Below are 25,094 nucleotides of genomic sequence, written 5' to 3'. Positions count from 1 at the left end.
AACATAGGCCAATCAGCTGATTCCAGACAGCACCAGAGTTGATCCTCTGCCTCCTACGACCAGCACTGGACCTGTATCTGCGAGGTTGGGGGTGGGGGGGGGTCTCTCCTGCTTGAGCTTTTGCCTGTAAGCCGGGAGAAGAAACACGGCATTGTGGTCGAAGTTCCCGAAATGAGGGCAGGGGATGGAGCAGTAGGCATCTTTTCATAGTGGTGTAGCTGTGGTCTAAAATATTCGGGCCCCTGGTGGGGCAGGTAATTTTCTGGTGGTACTTGGCAACACCTTCCTTAGATTGGCTTGATTGAAGTCACCAGTTACAATAAACTGGGCCTCGAAGTGTTCCTCCCTCGACTGCCTAGATATAAAATGGTGGCTTCTTACACCAGCCCCTGTACTTGTTGGATGTTACCTGGGACTGTGGCAAAGGCTCACTCAGTCATGGGTTGTTTACCATACCTGGAAAAGTTGACAAAGCACAGACTGGGCGAATGTTTCACAGAACGCCTGTGTTCTGTCCATAGAAAAGACCCCAGGCTTCTAGTTGCCAGCCCTTTCAACACCCCACCTTGTTGCCTGGCCGGCATCTCCTTCTCAGGCTTGCTGCAGTGCTCCAGTGAAGCTTAGAGCAAGCTGGAAGAACAGCACCTCGTTTTCCGCTTGCAAACTCTATAGCCATCTGGACTCAATAGAGTTGACGCATCTTCTCCCATGCTCTTACCCTAACTCCCACACACCAGATCTTATTGTCACATGGTCTGCTATTACACACAACCCCATTGTTGGCCACTGTCCCCATTTGTAGCTATTTCCGTCTCCCAGGCGAATCGTTATCCATTCCTTTGTCTGTCCAACCGTTCTTCCTTCTCTTTGGGCTCTATCGTTACTCCCTTCCCCCACCCTATCTTCTGCGTTTTTAAAAAAAATCCTTTTTCCTAGCTGCCATTAGTTCTGATGGGTCAGTGGACCTGAAATGTTAACTCTGATTTCTCTCCCTAGATACTGCCAGACCTGCTGAGCTGTTCTGTTTCTGGGATTGGCTGAATCTGTTCCATTCCACAGCTGTGTGAATTGACCCGAACGTGTTCTCTTCTTCACAGCATTACTCTCGGACTCTGTTTGAAGACAGCTCCTTGAATCCATCATGCTGCTGTTGCTAACCTCGATCTTCCTCCTGCATCTGACTGCCATCATCCTCCTCATCATCTCCACAGCCCACAATGTAAGTTTGGAATCGCCTTTGCTCTGTGATGTGACTGGACAGCAAGAAGCATCAGCCCCTACAGGGAGGAGGGGAAGAGTTCAGCTGGGAGATGGTCCCGCCTCTTGGCGTCCACAGTAGACTCTAAATAATCCTGTAAATAGCATTGGTCCGATATTTGGCAATGCAGTCATGGGTATACAGTGAGTACAGTAGGGGGCTGAGTACGTACCACTGGGGGGCTCCAGTGTTGAGTGTTAGTGAGAATGAATTATTGTCCCCAATCTTCACTGATTGTGGCCTGTGGGCCAGGAAACTAAGGATCCAGTTGCAGGGAGTGGGACTTAGTCCGAAATCACTAAGGTTAGTAATCAGTCTCGAGGGGATAATAGTGTTGATTACAGTTCAGCCTTCAATAAGTAGGATTCTTGGTGTTGAGATGTTCTAGAGAGGAGTGAAGGGCAAGTGATAGGGCATCTGACGTGGATCTGTTGGTCCGATAGGCAAAATGGAGTGGGACAAGAGTTGTGGGGAGGTTGGAGTTGATCAATGCTGTGACCAGCCTTTCAAAGCACTTCATGACCACCGAAGTTAGGGCCACTGGGCAGTAGCCATTGAGACATGCTGCATGAGCCGCCTTAGGCACAGGGATGATGGCCCTCTTGAAATAGGCAGGGACCCCAAACTCTGGAAACTGGTCCAACTACCATGTAGAAACATTGCTGTTCTTTAATCAGTCGAGCATGTGGTGCTGGAAAAGCACAGCAGGTCAAGCAGCATCTGTGGAGAATTGCCTGATGAAGGGCTTTTGCCCGAAACGTCAATTCTTCTGCTCCCTGGATGCTGCCTGACCTGCTGTGCTTTTCCAGCACCAAACTCTCAAGTCTATAATCTCCAGCATCTGCAGTCCTCACTTTCGCCTCTTTCTTAATGATCCCAGCTTTCTCTTGTAAGCTGATGCATCCACTGTATGGCTGTTGTGTGAAGTGAGTTAACCCTTTCAGGTCTTACCTACGTCACATAGTGTGCTATTCCAATCAGAATCGGAAGGACCGGGCCTGGGAGGAGCTAACTAGTATTGGACTTTGACCTAAAGATGTTGCATTTTCCCCCTTCCCAGCACTTCCTCTCCTGTAATGTGAACTGTTTTTAAAACATCGGTATTTATTTCCCTGAGCGGCAGATGGAGTCCAACTTGGATTATTGTGAGGTATTGCATTTTGGTAAATCAAACAAGGTCAGGACTTGTGGTGGGGCCTTGGATAGCGTCATACAACAGAGAAACGTAGGGTTCAGGTTCATAATTCTTTGAAATTTGCATCATAGGTACACGGGGGGTCAAGAGGGTGCTCAGCATGCTTGACTTCATTGCTCAGACCTTTTGAGTATCAGAGCTAGGACGTCACGTTCAGGTTGTCGAGGACATTAGTGAGGCCTCTTCTGGAGTCCTGTGTCCAGTTCTGGTTGCCCTGTTATAGGAAGGATATGATTAAACTGGAGAGGGTTCAGAAGAGATTTATAGGATGTTACTGGGAGTGGTACGTTTGAGTTCTAAGGAGAGTCTGGATAGACTGAAATGACATCACCAACCAGTCAAGGTGGCTCAGTGGTTAGCACTGCTGCCTCACAGCGCCAGGGTCTCTGGTTCGATTCCAGCCTGTGGCAACTGTCTGCGTAGAGTTTGCACATTCTCCCCGTAGCTGCGTGGGTTTCCTCCGGGTGCTCCGGTTTCCTCCCACATTCCAAAGATGTTCAGGTCGGGTGAGTTGGCCAGGCTAAATTGCCCATGGTGTTAGGTGCATTAGTCAGAGGGAAATGGGTCTGGGTGGGTTACTCTTCGGAGGGTCGGTATGGACTTGTTGGGCCGAAGAGCCTGATTCCACACTGTAGGGGATCTAATCTAATCTAGATGGCATTAGTTTAAGGTGAGAGGGAAAGATTTAAAAGGGACCTAAAGGGCAACTTTTCTACACATAGGATGATGCATGTATGGAATGAACTGCCAGAGGAAGTGGTGGAGGCTAGTACAGTTATAGCATTTAAAAGGTATTCTGGATTGGTGTATGATTAGGAAGGGTTTAGAGGGATATGGGCCAAACAGAACTTGATTAATTCAGGATATCGCCTGGGCGGATTGAACCAAATTGTATGTTTCCTCTCTGCCTCACTCTCTGCCCATGAGGATAGAAAGAAGGGATCCTGGGAGGAGGTAATTAGTGCTGGACATTGACCTAAAAATCTGCGAGTTCCCCCCCCCCCCCCACCACTTCTTTGGATTAAAAAGGTGGTTGAGCTCCCTTCCGATCACTCCTCAGGAGTTTTCAATTCTTCCAGATTACAACCCGTCTTCTTGAGCAGGAACCTCCATTGCTGTGAGGGGCAAGGGCACAGAGCAGGTAATGGATGCTTCCAGATTGGTTTGGTGCTAATGAGTAGGCCACGATTTCATTTGTTGGGGGTTGGATCTAGAGGTGCCAGAGATTTTTCAAGTGGGGTTTGTTTCGTGGAAGCAGAAAGCCGTTCCGTTTGTCTCCCATCAAAAAGAGAGCCTCCGATTCTGCATGTCAGTATTCAGTCACCAAATACATGACCTGTCCTTCAGTAAGACTCGCTGGAGATGCTCCAGTGTGTTGAGGGTTGTGACCGTGTGCTTTTATTTTGTTCCCAGGTTTGGTGGAGCAGCAAGGGTTATTGCATGGACATCTGGAAGCAGTGTTTCTACACAAACAACAGCTGTGTAGATGTCCACTATCAAGGCAAGGAAGGTAAGTCATAAAGAGAGGCTCTTGCATCTTGTGTTTCATTACAGCCATGGATAAGGAAGGCAAAATTACACTCATGACAGGAGCTTTTTGTGCTTTTAATTGTCTCCTGATTTATTTACTGAGATAGCATCTGAGAGGGAAAGGGGAAAAACAAATCCTTTTTAAATGCAGCACTTCACATTTATCTAAACCAAACTCCATCTGCCACTTCTCAGCCCATTGGCCCACCTGAATTATGAGGGGCATGGATAGGATAAATAGACAAAGTCTTTTCCCTGGGATGGGGGAGTCTAGAACTAAAGGGCATAGGTTTAGGGTGAGAGGGGAAAGAGATAAAAGAGACCTAAGGGGGCAACATTTTCACACACAGGGTGGTACGTGTATGGAATGAGCTGCCAGAGGAAGTGGTGGAGGTTAGTACAATTGCAACATTTAAGAAGCATTTGGATGGGTATATGAATAGGAAGGGTTTGGAGGGATATGGGCCGGGTGCTGGCAGGTGGGACTAGATTGGGTTGGGGTATCTGGTTGGCATGGGCAGTTTGGACCGAAGGGTCTGTTTCCGTGCTGTACATCTCTATGACTTTATGATCAAGATCCCATTGAACTCTGTACTCTGAGGTAACCTCCTTCGCTGTTCACTACACCTTCAATTTTGGTGTCATCTGCAAACTTACTAACCGAAAGGACTACGGATGCTGGAAATCAGAAACCAAAACAGAAATGGTTGGGAAAACTTAGCAAGTCTGGCAGCATCTGTGGAGTGAGAAACTGAATTGAAGTTTCAGGTCCAGTCAGAATTGAAGAAGAAGGGTCTTTAAGAGTGGTGATGGACCTGAAATGCTCGCTGTGCTTTCTCTCCATGGAAGCGGTCATACTTGCTGAGTTTCTCCAGCTATTTCTGCTTTAGTTATCCTAGATGGGAGGTTGTTGACTGAAGTGGGTTGACTGGAGTGATCGTTCTGCCTCTCAGCTCCTTGTTGGATTAGAGTAGGAGCCAGATTTAGCTTTGGAAGTGAAGTTCCCTGTTGTCGAATTGCCTTCTGACCCCTCTCCGATCAGGTTTCCAGTTTATAAAACACACAATTAAGTATGGGGCCTGAGGGGGACTTTTGTGTTTGGCTTGGAGCGAGAGGCCAGAACCAGTATCACAGTCCACTGTTTCTCTATCTAGCCCCTACCACTCTCAAATATCAGACTGGATCCATTGTCTCCACAATGATATTGAGGTTAGAATAGTTTTCATAGAGTCCCTACAGTGTGGAAGCAAGTCATTCAGTCCATCGAGTTCACACTGACCCTCTGAACAGCATCCACTCAGACTCGCACCCCCTACCCTAACTGTGTAACCCTGCACTTCCCATGACTAACTCGCATAGCTCACACATCCCTGGGCATTATGGGCAATTTCCTATTGGCAATTCACCTAACCTACACATCTTTGGACTGAAAGGAAACTAGAGCACCTGGAGGAAACCCCACGTAGACACGGGGGGAATGTGCAAACTCCACTCAGTCATTCACCTGAGGCTGGAATCGAACCCAGGTCCCTGGCGCTGTGAGGCAGCAGTGCTGACCATTGAGCCATTAGGCACTTGTTATTGACCAGCATAGACTTGATGAACTGAAGGGCCTCTTTTCTGTGCTGTACTTCTCTATGACTCTGACTCAACCCCACCTGAACCTACTCTTCACACTCTCCTCTTGCACACATTCTCTCGCACTTTGATTCTTTCTTTCTTATTTAATGTGTATTTCCAAATAACCCATTCAGCGATTTGTTATTACACACTTCCGAAGCAGGTGGGACTTGAATCTAGACGTCCAGGGCTAGGGACATTACCACTGTACCACAAAAAGGGCCCCACACGTACTCTTTTACCCAAATCTCCCCAGTTACATATCCAGTCCATGAGCTGCAGCCAGACTCTGTCCTCTCCCAAAATCTGACTGACTTTGTTGTGTTTACTTGAGTAGCATCCAGAAGTTAAGCAGCAAATCCTGGAGTTCAGACTGGCCTCAATCAGACTTTCCATGGCTTTGAGGAGGGTGACACACTGGTGCCACCTGCTGACTGCATGCAGTAATAATCTCCCATTCCTATGGAGCACGCCAACAGCAGACTATTAACACTGGTACTCTGCAAACTAATTCACCAAATGGGCCATCAGTGTCGTGGGTTAATGGGAAAAGAGACTAAGGAGCAGCTGGGTGGAAGTTACACTCAAACAGCATAATCTGCACTCTCCGGATTTGAATTTTGACTCTGTTGTAGGGATGATTCTCCCCATCTGTAGAATATTTTAACACGTAATATTTGGGGATGATCTTATTGGTCACACAGACCTCCATTGTGAAGTGTAGCAGACAACTCAGACCAGCAGGTCGTTTTTCAGTTTCCCTTGTCGTCGTCCTTCTGTCCTTTTGATTTTCTTCCTGGTTTGGGACAGGTCTCATCTTTTGCTTTTGTCTCTCTCTCTCTCTCTCTCTCTCTCTCTCTCTCTCTCTCTCTCTCTCTCTCTCTCTCTCTCTCTCAACAGGCCCTTCAGCCCAACAAGTCCACACCGACCCGCTGAAGCGCAACCCACCCATACCCCTATGTTTACCCCTTCACCTAACACTACGGGCAATTTAGCATGGCCAATTCACCTGACCTGCACATCTTTGGACTGTGGGAGGAAACCGGAGCACCCGGAGGAAACCCGCGCAGACACAGGGAGAATGTGCAAACTCCACACAGTCAGTCGCCTGAGGCAGGAATTGAACCCAGGTCTCTGGCGCTGTGAGGCAGCAGTGCTAACCACTGTGTGTGTCTCTCTTTTTATTTTCTCTTTTTTTTTTCTTTTTCTCTCTCCTCCAGGCATGTCTCTCTCTCTCTCTTTTTCTCTCTCCTCGCTGTCTGACTTTCTTTCTTTCTCTCGTGCTCTCTCTCTCCTTTTTTCTTTCTCTCTTTCTTAATTTTTCTCTTTCTCTTTTTTTTCTCTCCTCTCATTCATTCTCTCTCCTCTTGTTTTCTTGCTTTCTTTCTCTCTCGCTCTCTGTCCCTCACCCACCCCCCATTTTCCTCACTCGGAGAGTGGTGCGTGTATGGAATGAGCTGCCAGAGCAAGTGATGGAGGCTGGTACAATTACAACATTTAACAGACATCTGGATGGGTATATGAATAGGAAGGGTTTAGAAGGATATAGGCAAATGATTGCAAATGGGACAAGATTAATTTAGGTTAGCATGGGCCAAACGATTGGTTTCTGTGCTGTATGATTCTATGACTCCAATTCAATGGTGCCAGGGTCATGGGGTTGGGTTCAAACAGGCTGCAGCTCAAAGGCAGCGATGTTGTTAGTTAGGGGTGGGGTGGGGTGCAGGGGAGGATCTCAGTTGTGCTGTGCTTTAACGAAGTGGAGCTGCCACGAGACACCTTGTTATGACCCAATCTCTACCAAACCACATGGTCCCATGTGGGTTGCACCAAAGTATCAAGATCTGGAGTGAATGAGGATGAATTGTCTCCCCTTCTTTTAGTCACCATCGGTTGGTCGAGACCAGATTAACATACAAAGACAGCTTCCCTTGTGGATACCTTTCTCCCTCAAATCAAATCAATGTATGTATTAAAAGGAGCCAAATGAAGCAGGCTTACATGTGTCAACAACAGAGTTGAATAATTCGTAAACATGGGAAGAAATATTAGCATAATGCACCCTCTCAGGTTTAGAATAACAGTCCAACAGAAGATAAAAGTTGAGAGATGTACGCTTCATCTCCCTGGGTCACTTGTTCCATTCTCTGTACTTCATACTGTGGCCATTAAAGTGGGTGTTGCTTGCAGCACCACATTGCTGGTTGAGCAGTTGATTTTTGAGATTTTTAGTGTTGTAGGTTGATTGACCCATCTTTATCCTGGCTCGGAGCAGTACTGAGGGAGAGAGCACCTTTTCCCCTTTCTTTACCTGCATCGCAGGGTGTTTTAATGTCTCTTCTCAAAGCCATGACCATCACATCACATGGCAGGCACCAAACACACCAACTAGAGCTGCAGCTCGTTTTTGACCCGCCTCTGTCTATACTTGAATGGGGAAAATGTATAGTGTCTCTCACACAGAATGTTGTCTTTTTTTTAATCCATTATGTTCACATTCTGGGAGACTCCCAGGAGATTACAGTTCAGGCATTTCTCTCCCTTGAAGCTTCTTTCACACATCGTCATGATGAGGAGGTGCTGGTGTTGGACAGGTTATGGTCCAATAGGTTTATTTCGAAGTACTTCATTTGGAAGCAGCCCCTTCAGTCCAACTCGGCCAGGCCAATCAAATATCCTAGATCAATTATAGGATCCCTACTGTCTGGAAGCATTCTATTTGACTCATTGAGTGCACACCAACCCTTCGAAGACCATCCCACCCCCTACCCTATCTCCTGTAACCCTGCATTCCCCATGGCTAAGCCACCTAGTCTGTGCACTGTGGGCGATGTAGCATGGCCAATCCACTGAACCTGCACATATTTGAACTGTAAGAGAAAACTGGAGCACCCAGAGAAACCCCCATAGACATCCAAACTCCATACAGACAGGCACCCAAGAGTGGAATCGAACCTGGGTCCCTAGTGCTGTAACGCAGCAGTACTAACCACTGAGCCACTGTGCTGCTCCTAATCTAGTCCCATTTGACAGTATTTGGCCCATATCCCTCTAAATCCTTCCTAATCATATACCCATCCAGATGCCTTTTAAAAGCTATAATTGTACCAACCTTCACTACTTCCTCTGGCAGCTCATTCCATATATGCACAACCCTATGCATGAAGAAGTTATGTCCCTTTTAAATCATTCCCCTCTCACTTTTAAATCTATTCCCTCTAGTTTTGGACTCCTCTATGCTCTGCGTGAAAAAGTTGCCCCTTTGGTCCCTTTTACGTCTTTTCCCTCTCACCCTAAGTCTATGTCCTCGAGTTCTGGACTCCTCCCACTCCAGGGAAAAAACCTTGTCTATTTCCCTTACCCTGGCCCCTCATGATTTTATAATCTCGAAGGTCATCCCTCAGATTCCAACGCTCCAGGGAAAACAGCCCCAGCCCCTCCCTATAGCTCAAATCCTTCAACCCTGGCAGCATCCTTGTCAACGTCCTGGTCTACTCTAGACAGTCTTTGGAGAGAGACTGTGGTGTTTGTCTTTCTAACATTGCTTCTTGTTTTTCTGTCATACTGTCTCCATCTGTAATGTAACTTTCTCTCCTTCATTTCTCTATCCTGTAACTAAGGATTGTACCTCGGTACTCTGTGTCTAAGATGACGCTGTGTTTTGGTGATGTGGCTACTGTACCTGAGGATGGGTACTTTGCGCTGTCAGGGGAGACTTTTCCCTGCGCTCGTTTGAGTACGTGTGACAATAAAGCAAATTCAGTTCAATTTTCCAGGGCCCCAAGTGGGTCAAGAATTTCTGGATCTAGAAGGTTCCAGAAACACTGGGTGATGATGGAGGCAGCAAAGCTGAGGTGTGGGAAGGAGGTGAGAATTTGTACCGCAAATCTCCCCCTTTATTTTTTGTGTGAGACAATAAGCATTTGTCAGAAGGAGTGCTCTCAATTGTGACTTTAAATTGTGCAGCAGATGGTAAATAACGCGGTTCCCTAGCGGCTTCCTTTGTCATGTGGTGACCCCTAATCTTTGATCTGTTTTGCCTCTCAGAATACTTACAGACTGTCCAGGCTGGCATGGTGCTGGCTGTGATCTTTGCCTGCTGTGGGCTGTTCATCTTCATCTGCCAGCTTTTCACACTGAAGAAAGGAAATCGATTTATCTTCACTGGTCTCTTTCAGCTGCTCTCCTGTAAGTTGGTTCAACATTTGCTCTTAAAGACCACCTGGAGACTACCATTGCGCGATGGGATTTTTTTTAAAAAAAAAAGGTTCGGAATGCAGTCGCTGAAATAACATGGACAGACCATCCTCAGAGAGCCCAAGCAGAAAGTCTTGCCACCCTAAAGGAGAAATCACAGAAAAACACTGTCATTTAAAACCAGTGTCGCAGGCTGAGGGGGTGACCTTTATAGAGGCTTAAAAGATCATGAGGGGTATGCATAGGGTAAATAGACAAAATCTTTTCCCCAGGGTGAATAGGGGGCTGAATCCAGGACTAGAGGGCAGAGGTTTAATGTGAGAGGGGGAAAGATTAGATTCCCTGCAGTATGGAAACAGGCCCCTTCGGCCCAACAAGCCCACAACGACTCTCTGAAGAGTAATCCACCCCTACATTTACCCCTGACTAATGTACCTAACACTATGGGCAATTTAGCATGGCCAATTCACCCTAACCTTGCACATCTTTGGATTGTGGGAGGAAACTGGAGCACCCGGAGGAAACCCACACAGATACCGGGAGAATATGCAAACTCCATACAGACAGTCATCCAAGGCTGGAATTGAACCTGGGTCTCTGGTGCTGTGAGGCAGCAGTGCTAACCACCATTTAAAAGGGACCTAAGGGGCACCTTTTTCCACACAGGGTGTTGCATGTATGGAATGAGCTGCCAGAGAAAGTGGTGGAGGCTGGTACAATTACAACATTTAAAAGACATCTGAATGGGTACATGAATCGGAAGGGTTTAGAGGGATATGGGTCAAATTGCTGGCAAATGGGACTAGATACATTTAGGTTATCTGGTCAGCATGGACGAGTTGGACCGAAGGGTCTGTTTCCATGCTGTACACCTCTATGACTAGCAAAGGCGTTGAAAGGCTGGAGTAAAATGCCATTTAATTCCATTCTGTCTTCCTTTCACATCCCATGTAAACTCTGCCCTCTGAGTTTAAAAGGAGGGTAATTAATACCGAATAGCAAAGGTCTTATGATTTCTGTAGAAACAGGCTAAATTGTAGAGAAATTTGAACTTTGTTTTTGGTTGATTATTGTCACATGTGCAGTGAAGCATCTATACAGGCAGATCGTACCATAGGTAATGCATCAGGGTCGCAGAACAGAGTGCAGGATGCAGAGTTATAGCTGTAGAGGAGATGCAGCGAGAGAGAGATCAGAATTAACGTTTGGGAGGTCAGCTCAAAAGTCAGAAAGCAGTGGGGAGAAGCAGTCCTTGAATCTATTCATATCTGTATTTTAACTTTTATATCCGCTGCTCGACAGGATAGGGTGGAAGAGAGTATTTGCGGGGTGGGAGGGGTCTTTGACTGACTATATTGGTTGCTTTCCTGAGGTAGGGGAAGTGTCGAGGAGTCGACAGGTGGAAGGCTGGTTTGGGTGATGGACTGGACTGTGTTCACAGCTCTCTGTAATTTCTTGCAGTCTTAGGAAGAGTAGTTGCCGTACCAAAGTGCGATGCATCGCTGAAAGAATGTTATGTCACAGTTTCACTTTTTAAAATAACTTTTTGCTATATCACTGAAAAAAAGCGCTATTTTTGTAGGCCTTAAATTTTAAACTATACTTTATTTTTGCCCCTTTCTGTCCGTCTTTTAAATACGATTGAAAGCTCCAATTTTGCTTTACCCGATCTGTTAAGCAGCCGTTCATTTCTCCTCCGAATAAGCTGGTTTGCAGCTCCCAAGGATGTATTTCAGTTCTTTATTTCCTTTTCCAATACAATCTTCCACCGAGTTTTCTCCCCAGATTCTCTCCCTAGCTTCAGCCATATCTCACACTTCAGAGATTAAGTTAAAATAGAATGTAAGCTCTCATCCCCACCCCACTCCCTGAGGTGCACAAGTTTCCTGGCATGTGGAATTATTGCTGATGAAGGGCTTATGCCCGAAACGTCGAATTTCCTGTTCCTTGGATGCTGCCTGACCTGCTGTGCTTTTCCAGCAACACATTTTCAGCTCTGATCTCCAGCATCTGCAGACCTCACTTTCTCCATGTGGAATCATTGGCAAAGCTAACACTCAGTACCCCATCCCTAATTGTTCTCAAACGGAGAGTCTTTGGAGTGGTCTAGCAAGCTAATTCATCGACATGTTCAGCACAGAAGCAGTCCCTTCAATCCAACCCGTCCATGCCGACCAGATATCCCAACCCAATCTAGCCCCACCTGCCAGCACCCAGCCCATATCCCTCCAAACCCTATCTATTCATAAACCCATCCAAATGCCTCTTAAATGTTGCAGTTGTACTAGCCTCCACCACTTCCTCTGGCAGCTCATTATAATTAACTCAATGTTTTGCCCTCTGCAAGAAAAGATTGCCCCTTAGTTCCCTGTTATATCTTTCCCCTCTCACCCTGAACCTATTCTCTCCAGCTTTGGACTCCCTCCAGTCCAGGGAAAATACCTTGTCTATTTACTCTATCCATGCCCCTCATGATTTTATGAACCTCTATAAAGTCACCCCTCAGCCTCCGATGCTCCAGGGAAAACAGCCCGAGCCTATTTGGCCTCTCCCTGTAGCTCAAGCCCTCCACCCCTTTTCTGAACCCTTTATGTTTCACAACATCTTTCCAAGAGCAGGGAGACCAGAATTAAATGTAGTATTCCAGAAGTCACCAAACCAATGTACAGTATTAGATTAGATTAGATTTCCTAGTGTGCAAACAGCCCTTTGGCACAGCCAGTCCACACCAACTCTCTGAAGAGCAACCCAACCCCCTCTGACTAATGCACCTAACACTATGGGCAATTTAACACGGCCAATTCAGCTGGCCCACACATCATTGGATTGTGGGAGGAAACTGGAGCACCCGGAGGAAACCTACACCGACACGAGGAGAATGTGCAAACTCCACCCAAGGCTGGAATTGAACCTGGGACCTTGGCGCTGTGAGGCAGCAGTGCTAATTGTGTCACCATGCTGCCCAACATTGCTACAGCATAACCTCCCAACTTGTATACTCCATGCACTGACCAATAAAGACAAGTGTACCAACACTTTGACTATCCTCTCTACCTGCAACTCCACTTTCAAGGAACTATGCACCTGCACTCCAAGGTCTCTGTTTAGTAGCACTCCCTAGGACCTTACCATTTAAGTGTGTAAACGTGCTGCCCTGATTTGCCTTTCCAAAATGCAGCACTTCGCATTTATTTAAATTAATCTCCTCTGCTACTCCTTGATCAATTGGCCCATCTAATCACATTGCTTTTCCTTCATTCTCACTGGGTCAAAATCCTTGAACTCCCTCCATAATGACACTGTGGGTATACCAACACCATACAGGCTCCAACATGTCGTCATCATCATCTTGAGGAGGAGTAGAGAGAGCCAGTGACGCCCACTTACAAATTTTTAAATCACTTTTTTAAAATAAAAACTTTTGAGCCAACTCAACTGGTTTGGATGAGAATACAGAAAGTGCGGTGAGTGAGCTAGCCGCAAAACTGGTGGTATAGTGGACAGTGAGAAAGGTTGTTTAAGATTACAAAGAGCTCTTGATCAATTGGGGCAATGCTTTGAGGAAAGACAGATGGAGTTCAATTTGGATAAATACACAGTATTTGTTTTGGGAGAACGATCAAGGATTTAGACAAAAAATGGGGAGGCCCTGCGTAGTGTTGTCAAACAGAGAGAGCTAGGGGTTTAGGTACATAATGGTTTGAACTTTACATTTCTTTAGGGTGGTTAAGGTGTCTAGCATGCTTACCTTTATTGCTCAGACCTTTTAAGTGCAGCAGTTGGGACATGATATTGAGGTTGTACAGGACTGCGTGGGTTTCCTCCGGGTGCTCCAGTTTCCTCCCACGGTCCAAAGATGTGCAGGTCAGGTGAATTGGCCATGCTAAATCGCCCATAATGTTAGATGCATTAGTCAGAGGGAAATGGATCTGGGTGGGTTACTAGGTGTGGACTGGTTGGCCCGAAGGGCCTGTTTCCACACTGTTGGGAATCCAATCTAAAAATCCAACTTGAGTCTCTTTTTAAGACCTCTGGTTAGAGTGGAAATATATAGGACTGTTTATCGACCAAGATGTCACCACTTGAAAACCAGTCTTGCAATTGGCTTGCTCCTTTCAGGAACAGTCCTGTTCTACTCTGAGGTGTGAGTCAAATCACATTTATGTCAGTTAACCCATTTCTGTTACTAACTACCTTCTACAATGTTATGCTGTTCAACATGGCTTGTGTCCTGTTGCAGGTCTCTGCGTGATCACTGCAGCCAGCGTCTACACCGTCCACTTCCACTCCGATGACAAGAATGGGGGGTATGGCTCCTCGTACATCTTGGCTTGGATCTGCTTCCCTTTGACGCTCCTCAGCAGCATTATCTATGTCATCCTGCGTAAACGGGAGTAAAAGCCGGTGGCGAATGCACTGGAGGCTGCTGGGATTGCTCTGGGAAGGTGGATCTTGGGAGCTCAAGCATATGTTAGTTTCTGGAGCAATGTTCGACTGAAATTCCGTTTTGAAAAAGGGAAACTTATTTTTGTAAATTCTTTTCTCAAATCTGCTCTTTCGCTCATGTTCCCTCCTTGACTCCTCAACTCTTCCCTTTCAGTGTAAAAATGCCTGTTTTTTGTTTCAGTTAGATGGGTGAGGGGCTCATAGAAGGACAGATCAATCGTGTTCCTTTTTGTTGGGTTTTTGTGGGGTGGGGGGGTGGGCAGGAGTTGTTGGTGTAATCTCCAGGTTTTCTAGCCCCTCTGGCAAATACAAGGCAACTTTAAACTTATTTTTTTAAAAAACAGTGACTTCTAACCAAAGTGAACCAAGGAAACATGAAACCTTCACATGAGCGAATTTGCTTTGAACCACCATAATAAGATTGGGTCTGGTGTCTCATCTCTGGCACCTTGAACAGAATGACTTGTAGCGCCTCTTGCTGCGGCAAAACTGCTACTACACTGGAGAGAGATCCCATGGTGTGTCCCTGGCCAGAGGAATGTATCTGATTAGAAGGTTGGAGAGAAGGAAACCATCTCCGATCCAACAGATGAGCCTAGTCTTCGATAATGGCGATGCAATTAAATTCTAGGACGTATGTTTGTTGGCTAGACCCATGCCTGCAGTAGAGTGGGACCAAGATTAGAGTGCTTTTGCACCCTCATGCCTTTGGAAGACCTATCCCTAATGAGCAGGTCTGCTCGAAGCTTGTCCTTGGTTGAGGGTAGGGAGTGTGATTGGGATTAATTGTTTGCCCCTGCACCATTACAGCGTACTTTGACTCATTAATAAGAACAGGAGTTATGGCTCTCTACCCTTGTCATCTCAATAACTGGTGGAGGGAGCCACTGAGGGGAGAACGGACAGATGTAATCAGTAACAAAACACCTTTTTATTCAGGAAGTCCCAAAACCTTTCTCTGACCCATCTGACAATATTTTTTTTAACCTGTAAGAAAAAGATATTTTCAGTGCCATTTAATTTTTCAATATGCTTCCAGGCCGTTTTCTAATATTTAGTTTTGACAACGTATTCTTCAAATGACGCTCCTGCAACTGACCGTGTCACTTGTTAAAAAATAAAGGTGGCCGTTTTCCTTCCCACCTACATTCAGCTTGTCAAACGAGTCTCCTAGTCACGGGATATTCCTCAGTGTTAAAATTTGCTAGGCTTAGGTAAATCTTCCCCCTACCTCCCTTACCCTGACCCTGTACACTACCCCCCCCCCCCCCCCCCCCCCAACAAAATCAATGCTTAACTCCCTCCAGTTCATCTTCAGTACAGATGGTGGGAAGTACATCGTGCTGTGGGAGGAGGGATTGTTTTATCTTTTTTTTTGTAAGACTGCCGCTACATAAACATTTTTTAGAAACAAGCAAAAATATGCTAACTAGTAATAAATGAATATTATATTGTTACTAAGTAGAACTGCGTCTCTGTTCAGGGTTGGCATTGGTGTCATTTTAATGTATGGTACAGGGCAGAAACTCATTCACTATAATTGTACTGTCCTGAAGATGCACAAATTGACTCCTCCTCCTTTAGACAACACCTTCCAAACCTATATCCGCTATTATCTAGAACAACTAGAGGATTGAATACATGGGAATTCCAACTCCTGCAAGTTCCCCTCCCCACCACACCCCAGTTCTGAGTTGGAAATACATCACTGTTCCTTCAGTGGTGTTGGGTCAAAATCCTGGAAATCCCTCTTTTATAGCATCGTGTCCAAGGCAGCTCGAGAGTAATTGATGACGAGCAATAAGTTTTGACCCAGCCAATGAGACCCCTGACCGCGGAATAAATTTAAAAAGGAAAAGCTCCACATTGAGCTTCATTCCCGATGAAGGGCTTATGCCCGAAACTTCGAATTTCCTGCTCCTCGGATGCTGCCTGACCTGCTGCGCTTTTCCAGCAACACATTTTCAGCTCTGATCTCCAGCATCTGCAGACCTCACTTTCTCCTCACATTGAGCTCCCCAAACGATTCAAAGAGAAAAAAATAACTTTCCCACTCAAGCCTAACCTAATATCTGAGGCTTTGTAATAGAGCAGGCGACAGCAATGGATTGCTAAGCCTTTACCCAAGAAGATTGATCTGAGGTGCTTTAGAGATGATGGTTGCAATGGAAGAAGGGGCCACGAACCAAGGGAAGAGAATATGAGAAAGAGACTGATGAAAGAAATGTTACAAAATGAGCTGAGTGATGGTTTGAGGGCTGTAGGAGTTGAGATGCAAACAATTCGGGCTCTAGGACGTCAGGTAAGTCTGCTCCTTTTCTTAGGAGACTGAAGCAGTTATATAGGAAATTTTAGAATGTGGACTTATTGTAGGCATAGCTAGAAAGGAAGGAATGCTGGGTACGTAGGGCATCGTTTAAAGCGGTATGGTTACGGGGCTAAATTAAGTTAATGAATCTGAAAGACAACTTGAATGCAAAGTTCAAAATATTCAACTTGAGATTTTGGGTGACTAGCAATTGGAGGAAGGTCAGGTTTGGGTTGTTACCAGAAGGTGGCCAGATCATGTCAGTAAATATCAAAAGCTTTTATTTTACCTAACTCTTTAACATGAGAGAGTAGCAGTCGAGTTACAGCTGCATTCCATTCTCATCTCCCTGCTAAACTTGAAAGGGTTCAGAAAAGAGCTATAGGGAGAGGCTGAATAGGCTGGGGTTGTGTTCCCTGGAGTGTCAGAGGCTGACAGATGATTTTGCAAACCTCTTAAGGTCATGGGGGACATTGGTAGGGTGAATACCGAGGTCTTTTCCCCAGGGTAGGAGAGTCCAGAACTAGAGGGCATAGGTTTAAGGTGAGAGGGGAAAGATTTGGAAGGGACCAAAGGAGAAACGTTTTCACACAAAGGGTAGCCTGTGTATGGATGAGCTGCCAGAGGAAGTGGTGGAAGCTGCTACAACAACATTTAAAAGGCATCTAGATGGGTAGTTGAATAGGAAGGGTTTAGAGGGATATGGGCCAAATGCTGGCAAATGAGATTAGATTAATTTTGGATATCTGGTCGGCCTAGACGAGGTGGACCCAATGGTCTGTTTCTGTGCTGTACAACTCTATGACTGTCCAGCTTTGATTTCCTGGTTTCTGCTTTGATGAGGTAGTTGCAGTCTTTATACAGATGGTCCAGTTCAGTTTCCGGTCAGTGGTAACCCCAGAACATTAAGTGAGGGATTCAGTGATAGTCACACCATTAAATGTCAAGAGATGATGGTCTAGTTCTCCTTTCCTGGTGATGGTCACTGCTCGCACTTTATTGCAAGTAGCAGCCATGTTAAACACCAGTCGAATCTACCCATTGTCCAGGTCTTGCTGACGCAGGTTACTTATTTTTGGGACATGGGCATCACTGGCTAGGACACATCTCCAGTTACAATCTAGATGGTGGGTGAGTCACTATCTTGATCTGCTACATTCCAAAAGCACCCACAGTACTTTTGGGAAACGAATTCCAGGGTCCTGCCCAGTGACAGTGAAGGGACAGTAATATCTTTCCAAGAGAAGATGTTGAGCAACTAGGAGTGAAGTTTGCAGAAGATGGCGTGGTAATTCCGTCCTTGAATCCTGTTCTATCTGAAAGCAGTTGGGGCATGCTTAAACTTGGAAGTTTTGAGGTCTGATGTTGCAGAAGGTACAGCAATCTAATTTACTCGTCCAGACAAGTAGAGAATATTCTATCAAATTCCAGGCTTGTGCCTTATAGATGGTGGACTTGCTTTGGGTCTCAGGAGATGTTACTTGCTGCAGGATTTCAAGTGTCTGACCTGTTCTTATAGCCCAGTATTTATGCAGGCAGTCTAGGGAATTGGTTTAGCTCAGATGGCTGAATAGTTGGTTTGCAAAGCCCTGTGGCATTAATAGCTTAAGTTCAATTCCCATCACTGGCTGAAGTTGCTATGAAGAGCTGTCCTTCTCAACCTCTCCCTTTGCCTGAGGTAAGGTGGTCCTTTGGTTTAAACACTACCAGTATTGAGAGCTGCCCTATGGTCAGGTAAGACTACAGGGAGACAACATAACTAGTCCAGATCCATTCAGTTTCTTGTTAATGGTAACTCCCAACATGATGTTAGTGGGGGAATTCAGCAATGGCAGAATGTCAATGGCAGCTACCTGGACTACACCTCCTCCCCCCCTTGCCCCCTGCAAAAACTCCATCCCATATTCCCAATTCCTTCGTCTCCGCCGCATCTGCTCCCAGGAGGACCAGTTCCAACACCGCACAGCCCAGATGGCCTCCTTCTTCAAGGACCGCAGATTCCCCCCAGACGTGATCGACGGTGCCCTCCACCGCATCTCCTCCACTTCCCACTCCTCCGCCCTTGAGCCCCGCTCCTCCAACCGCCACCAAGACAGAACCCCACTGGTTCTCACCTACCACCCCACCAACCTCCGCATACAACATATCATCCGCCGTCATTTCCGCCACTTCCAAACGGACCCCACCACCAAGGATATATTTCCCTCCCCTCCCCTATCAGCGTTCCGCAAGGACCACTCCCTGCGTGACTCCCTCGTCAGATCCACACCCCCCACCAACCCAACCTCCACCCCCGGCACCTTCCCCTGCAACCGCAGGAAATGTAAAACTTGCGCCCACACCTCCACACTCACTTCCCTCCAAGGCCCCAAGGGATCCTTCCATATCCGCCACAAGTTCACCTGTACCTCCACACACATCATCTATTGCACCCGATGTGGTCTCCTCTATATTGGGGAGACAGGCCGCTTACTTGCGGAACGCTTCAGAGAACACCTCTGGGCCGCCCGGACCAACCAACCCAACCACCCCGTGGCTCAACACTTTAACTCTCCCTCCCACTCCACCGAGGACATGCAGGTCCTTGTACTCCTCCACCGGCAGAACATAACAACACGACGGCTGGAGGAGGAGCGCCTCATCTTCCGCCTGGGAACCCTCCAACCACAAGGTATGAATTCAGATTTCTCAGTTTCCTCATTTCCCCTCCCCCCACCTTGTCTCAGTCGGTTCCCTCAACTCAGCACCGCCCTCCTAACCTGCAATCTCCTTACTGACCTCTCCGCCCCCACCCCACTCCGGCCTATCACCCTCACCTTGACCTCCTTCCACCTATCCCACCTCCATCGCCCCTCCCCCTAGTCCCTCCTCCCTACCTTTTATCTTAGCCTGCTTGGCTACTCTCTCTCATTCCTGATGAAGGGCTTATGCTCGAAACGTCGAATTCCCTATTCCTGAGATGCTGCCTAACCTGCTGTGCTTTAACCAGCAACACATTTTCAGCTGGAAAAGCTTAATGAAGCACTGAGGAAGTGCTGCACTGTTGGAGGTCCCTCTTTGCAGTTGAGGCTTTAAACCCTCTTTAACCCTCTAAGCTGAATGTACAAGATCCAATAACAGTATTTGAAGAAAAGAGAGAGTTCTTAGGGGAGTCATGGCCGATACCTATCCCTCAACTGATGACAATGTAAACTGGTCATGTACATTATTGCTGATTTTGCCGTATAATGGTGTGTGCAAATTGGATGTCATATCTTTCTTCAAAGTATAAGTGATTATTATAGAAATATGCAGATGAGTCCTGAGATATGCACGGAATTATGATGTTAGCAGACAGAGACTATTCAGTTCATCATGTCTGCTCCAGCTGTAATGTCTGGTGCCAATCTTTTGTCTTTTCCCCCAAACAATTGCCATTCCCTGACTGAGGACTGAATCCAGGGGCCACAGCAGTCCGAGCCCTGAGTCCTAACCACTAGATGATACTTTGGGTCTTTGGAGGAAGTGCAGTGTACGTTTCCTAGATGCCAGCAGGTGTCCATGACTTTGTGAGTTGGGCTGGCTACAGTAAGGTTGGGTGTGGGGCAGCTTCAGTGCCAAATGAATGAATCTAAAGATTGAATGAATGATTGATTGATTCAATCAATCAATCAATCAATCAATCAATCAATCAATTAATCAATCAATCCAAAGATTAAATGAATAGATGAATGAATCTGAAGATTTCATTCATTCATTCAATCAATCTTCAGATTCATTCATCTATTCATCTAATCTTTGGATTGATTGATTTATTCATTCATTCAAAGGTTGAATGAATGAGTACAAAGTTTGAATGAATCAATGAATCAATCCAAAGATTAAATGAATAGATGAATGAATCTGAAGATTGATTGAATGAATGAATGAAATCTTCAGATTCATTCATCTATTCATTTAATCTTCAGATTGATTGATTGATTGATTGATTCATTCATTCAGACTTTGTATTCATTCATTCAATCTATCGAAAGATTAAATGAATAGATGAATGAATCTGAAGATTTCATTCATTCATTCAATCAATGAATGAAATCTTCAGATTCATTCATCTGTCCATTTAATCTTTGGATTGATTGATTGATTGATTGATTCATTCATTCATTCATTCAGACTTTGTTTTCATACATTCAAAGCTTGAATGAATGAATGCAAAGTTTGAATGAGTGAATGAATGAATGAATGAATGAGTGAACTGTTGGATCCTCAATGTAACTTGTACAAATAAAAGTTGTTTAATGACTCATGATTGGCTTGACTTTTAATGGACTCTTTCTACCATATCTGAATAACTTTCAAAAGGGAATGGTAGACTATGGGTTTGGCCCAGTTTCTAACTGCGAGGCATTCACACCTCGTTTCTGTCCTGACAGTTCTAAGAGAGTTTGCAGTTTCATGACCTTCTGAATGAGACATAAAGTTAAAAGCTGTTCCTCTGTTCTCGGTCTTTAGAGGAATTGCAGCAAGGATTTCCCAGAATGGTGCCTGGACTCCCCTTAAATTATGAGGGGAGATGACAGAAACAAAGATTGCATTTCCTGGAATTTTAGAATATTAAAGGATGATGAGATAGGAGTTTTCACATTGCTTGAGGAAATAGAGGGCATTGGATTATTATTTGGATAGAAATGGCATGCAGGGATATGGAGATAAAGGAGGAGATTGGTACTAGGGGATAGAACCAGTGCAGGGACAATGGGTTAAATGGTCTCCTTCTGTAACATAACAATTCTGTGATTGTATAAGCAGATCGATGAGATAGGCAAAAACTCTTTGAAGATTAGAGGGTATTGATTAAAAAATTAGAACCACAGTTTTGGAAATGAAGTTTGGAACTTCTGTGCACAGCGAAACACTCTTTCACAAAGAGAAACAGGAGTAGGCCATTTCACTTTCATAGCATTTTGCCGCAGATTCCAGACATTCCTTGATTCTTAGTACTGCTGTGAAAACTCTCAGTCTTGAATGTACTCAAATGATTGAGCCTTCTGGAGAAAGAAATGTAAAGATTCTCCACCCTCTGCTTGAAGGCATTCATCCTCATCTCAGTCCTAAGTGGGTATCCCCTTATTCTAAGATAATGTCTCCTGGTACTAGGTACCCACCCTGTCAGGGCAGCATCATCCTTGTCTAGCCATTTTGGAAATTTCAATCAGATCATCGCCTATTCTTCACAATAGCAGCATTCAAGAAACCCCTGGAAGAATACATAAATTAGAAGGGAGCAAAGGTATACAGTTCCTGTAAGTGGAGACAGTTTTAGCATGGAAGGGCAAAATGTGTCAGCACAAGCTTAGAGAGCCAAAGGGCCTGTTCCTGTGCTGTAGTGCTCTTTGCTCTTTATTCTAAACTTGAGAGAACACATTTCATGTTCGCTCACTCTCTCCCCATTGAACAATCCCATCATCCCAAGATTTAGTCGAGTGAACCTCTGCTGTACTCTCTCTATCGCAAGTTTGTCCTTCCTTATGTATTGTCTCACAAAGCCTCTATACAATTGCTCATCGGGGCTGGATTAATTGTTCATTTAAATTTGAAGCTGATAGACTTTTGTCATCAAAAGTTCTTATTTCGATAAATGACACAGACTCCAATCAGTCTGGGGGTTGAAGGGTTTTAGGGCCAATTTGATAATACCTAACAGATACTGCCTCAAGCAGAAGGCTTTCAAGTTTAAAACAAAACACTTGTACAATGAAAGGGAATGGCCAGTTCTTCCACTTCAGCTTTTCTCTGCTATCCCCACCATTACATGTGGGGACACCACTCACCGTGTACAGAGGAACCTCGATTATCAATTATTCAAATATCAGGTAATCCAAAGGGGAACTCAGGGTCCCGATAGAAACAATTCGCCAAAGAGTTGTTTCAACCCTGATCGCATCTTTTATTTACGTGTACAGTGATTAAAAACGAACTCGGCACGCTGAAATGCTGCCGAGAACAATCCTGGACAGTCCAGGCACCATCTCTAAATGATTGACCTCCCAACCTCTCTGTCTCTCCCAGCGCTTTCCCTGAGGTTCTACACAGGGGTGTACCCTAAACTCCCCCTTCTCCAGATAATCTCTCTAACATTGTCCTGTACAGGGGCAGAGGGTGGAACCTGTCAAAAAGTTTTGTGTGTGTGTGTGTGTGTGTGTGTATGTGTATGTGCATGCACGCTATTTGGAGACTTCCTCCACAAAGGCAGCAGCAGTCTTACTGTTGGTGTCCAGACCAGCCGCCACGGAGGGTTGGAAAGTGGGGGGGGTGGGGCACAGACAGGGGTCAGATGATGGGTGGAGATGGACAGAGGGTGGGGTTGGGGCTGCGGGGTTGGGGGTGGGAGCAGATGGGGTTGGGGCGTGTGATTGGGGGGGCAGGAGCAAATGGGGGGTGGGGTCTTGCGCGCAGTGTGCTTTTACCTAGTTTCCTAAATGGGGAGCAAACTTCACAGAAAACATTTGACCTCAGACCTTCAGGTGTCCATCCTCCAAGGTGGACTTTGGGACAAGCAACAAAGCAAAGTGGCCAAGCAGAGGCTGATGGTCAAGTTCGGTATCCATGGCGATGGCCTCAACCAGCACCTTGAGTTCATATCACACTACAGGTGATCCCACTGCACTACACACAGACAGACAGACAGACACAGATACTCCTACAGATGTACACACACACTCCTACAGACCCATACACTCACGCAGGCCCCCTCTCATATACAAGCTCTCTCTCATATGCACACACATACGCACCCACACGTGCACCCTCTCATAGACTTATACCCCTTTATGCTCATAATCACACACACACACATATACACCCACTCACTCACAGACACTCATACTCCCTCGGACACACACCCACATGCACACATACACGTATAAGTTTGTGGAATAAACTTGTACTTGCAAAATTACATTTTATTTTGCTCAAAAACTGCAGGAATCCATGTGAGATTCTGTAAAATCCTTTTTTAGAAATGGAATCCATCTGAACAATGTGGCACAGACAGTCTCACACAGAGCACCTCACAGCTTTAATGCATTACCTGGGCCGCCATGGCACCCATTGTTAAAGTTCATTTGAGAATGTAACTTTAAGAAAGTTCTGGAATTTATATATGAAAGAACTAAAACCAACATGCCTATTCTAAAAGATGAGAGACTTAACAAACAATCCAAGTCTTTTTCAATATATAATTTCAGTTACATCACACTGTAATGTTTTGTTATAAATTCTGTGTCTTACGATCTTATATTCCACAACCGCCTAATGAAGGAGCAGTGCTCTGAAAGTTAGTGCTTCCAAATAAACCTGTTGGACTATAAGCTGGTGTTGTGTGGTTTTTAACTTTCTCTGGTTTGGCTTGGGTTTTTAGCAGTGTATGAAAAGAAAGCTGCTGGACCCAAAGAAGGAGGTCCAGACTGGTACTTTCTCTCTGATTTCTATCTGTAAGAACTAGTGTTTGACTTTACTTTTTATGCCAAGGGGTATTTATGGGGATTGTTGCAAGTATTTGGAACAGCATCATTAAACTGGGATGATCTGTTAAGATCATGAGAGGTTAAGATATTCGGTATTCTGCTTTCTGTTGTTTGTGTTTCATTCTGTAATTTGTAAATAAATTCTGTTTTGTTTAACACGGAGTGGTTTCACCAGCTGCATCTCTCCTGGAATATCCTGCTTAAAACAACTATCAGAGTTAGGGTCAGGGTTTTGAGGGTCTAGCCTAGTCCATAATAAGGGGTATATGAAGTTAGTTCACGGTTGAGCCAAGGTATCACTGAAGGGCTGGAAAGGCCAGTTCTTGCTGCAGCATTCCTGTTTCATTGAAATTTAAAAAACTCATGCATCTTTTTCATGAAGAAAAGCAGGAGATTTTCCCAAGATCATGGTCATATTTGCCCTTGGTCAATGTTAAATGATAGTCTGGAATTTCCTCTTCAAATAATTCCATTCCTCTAGCTCTCTTTCCTTTTGTTTTCTGATAATTGTGAGAACTCACCTGTTCAACCTAATTGGGAAAAAATCCTCTTGGCTTCCTCAGAATCAATTCCTGATTCCTAATGCTCCTGTAAAGTGTCTGGTGATATTGTATTGTAGACAGTTTTCAGACACAGGTTGCTCTAAAACTGCAGGTGCTTTTGATATTCAATACCTTCACTCTCTTTACAAAACTAATGGAAAATAGTATTAGAAATAAGTATTGCATCTGTTATGTGTCGAAACAGCTAGTGTTTTCAGTATTCCAAAGACATTACATCTGGAGGCAATGGGCTCAATGTAATGTCATGTGATAAGGACATTCACTGTGCTTCACGCAACTGTTCAAGTTTTTTTTTCCATATGCTCCTTTTAAAGAAAATTAATCCAAAACAAAATACATCAGAAAATGCCCGAACCTCAAAATATGAAAGAAAGCTTCTGCAAAGATTCAATGTGGAAGATATTCTGGCCAAGACAGAATGGACTCTAGAAAAAATATAGTCACTATAACCCACTTCACGGTGAATCAAAAA

At 45.2% G+C, this 25,094-nt stretch overlaps 1 protein-coding gene across 3 annotated transcripts in view; it reads left to right on the top strand.

Annotated features, from left to right (window-relative positions):
* LOC132831527 (peripheral myelin protein 22-like) overlaps window positions 1-15,703 on the top strand; it is a 49,724-nt gene extending 34,021 nt beyond the window's left edge. For all 3 annotated transcript variants that reach the window (XM_060849725.1, XM_060849724.1, XM_060849723.1), the window contains 4 exons: window positions 1,098-1,219; window positions 3,867-3,963; window positions 9,651-9,791; window positions 14,041-15,703. In XM_060849725.1, the coding sequence (XP_060705708.1) occupies window positions 1,142-1,219; window positions 3,867-3,963; window positions 9,651-9,791; window positions 14,041-14,198 (474 nt within the window). In that variant the 5' untranslated portion in view covers window positions 1,098-1,141 and the 3' untranslated portion in view covers window positions 14,199-15,703. The remainder of the gene's footprint in view (window positions 1-1,097; window positions 1,220-3,866; window positions 3,964-9,650; window positions 9,792-14,040) is intronic.
* Window positions 15,704-25,094: the final 9,391 nt, after the last annotated feature.

The sequence above is a fragment of the Hemiscyllium ocellatum genome, chromosome 33 (assembly GCF_020745735.1).
Source record: "Hemiscyllium ocellatum isolate sHemOce1 chromosome 33, sHemOce1.pat.X.cur, whole genome shotgun sequence".
Taxonomy (NCBI): Eukaryota; Metazoa; Chordata; class Chondrichthyes; order Orectolobiformes; family Hemiscylliidae; genus Hemiscyllium; species Hemiscyllium ocellatum.
This window is presented reverse-complemented; position numbering and strand designations above follow the sequence as displayed.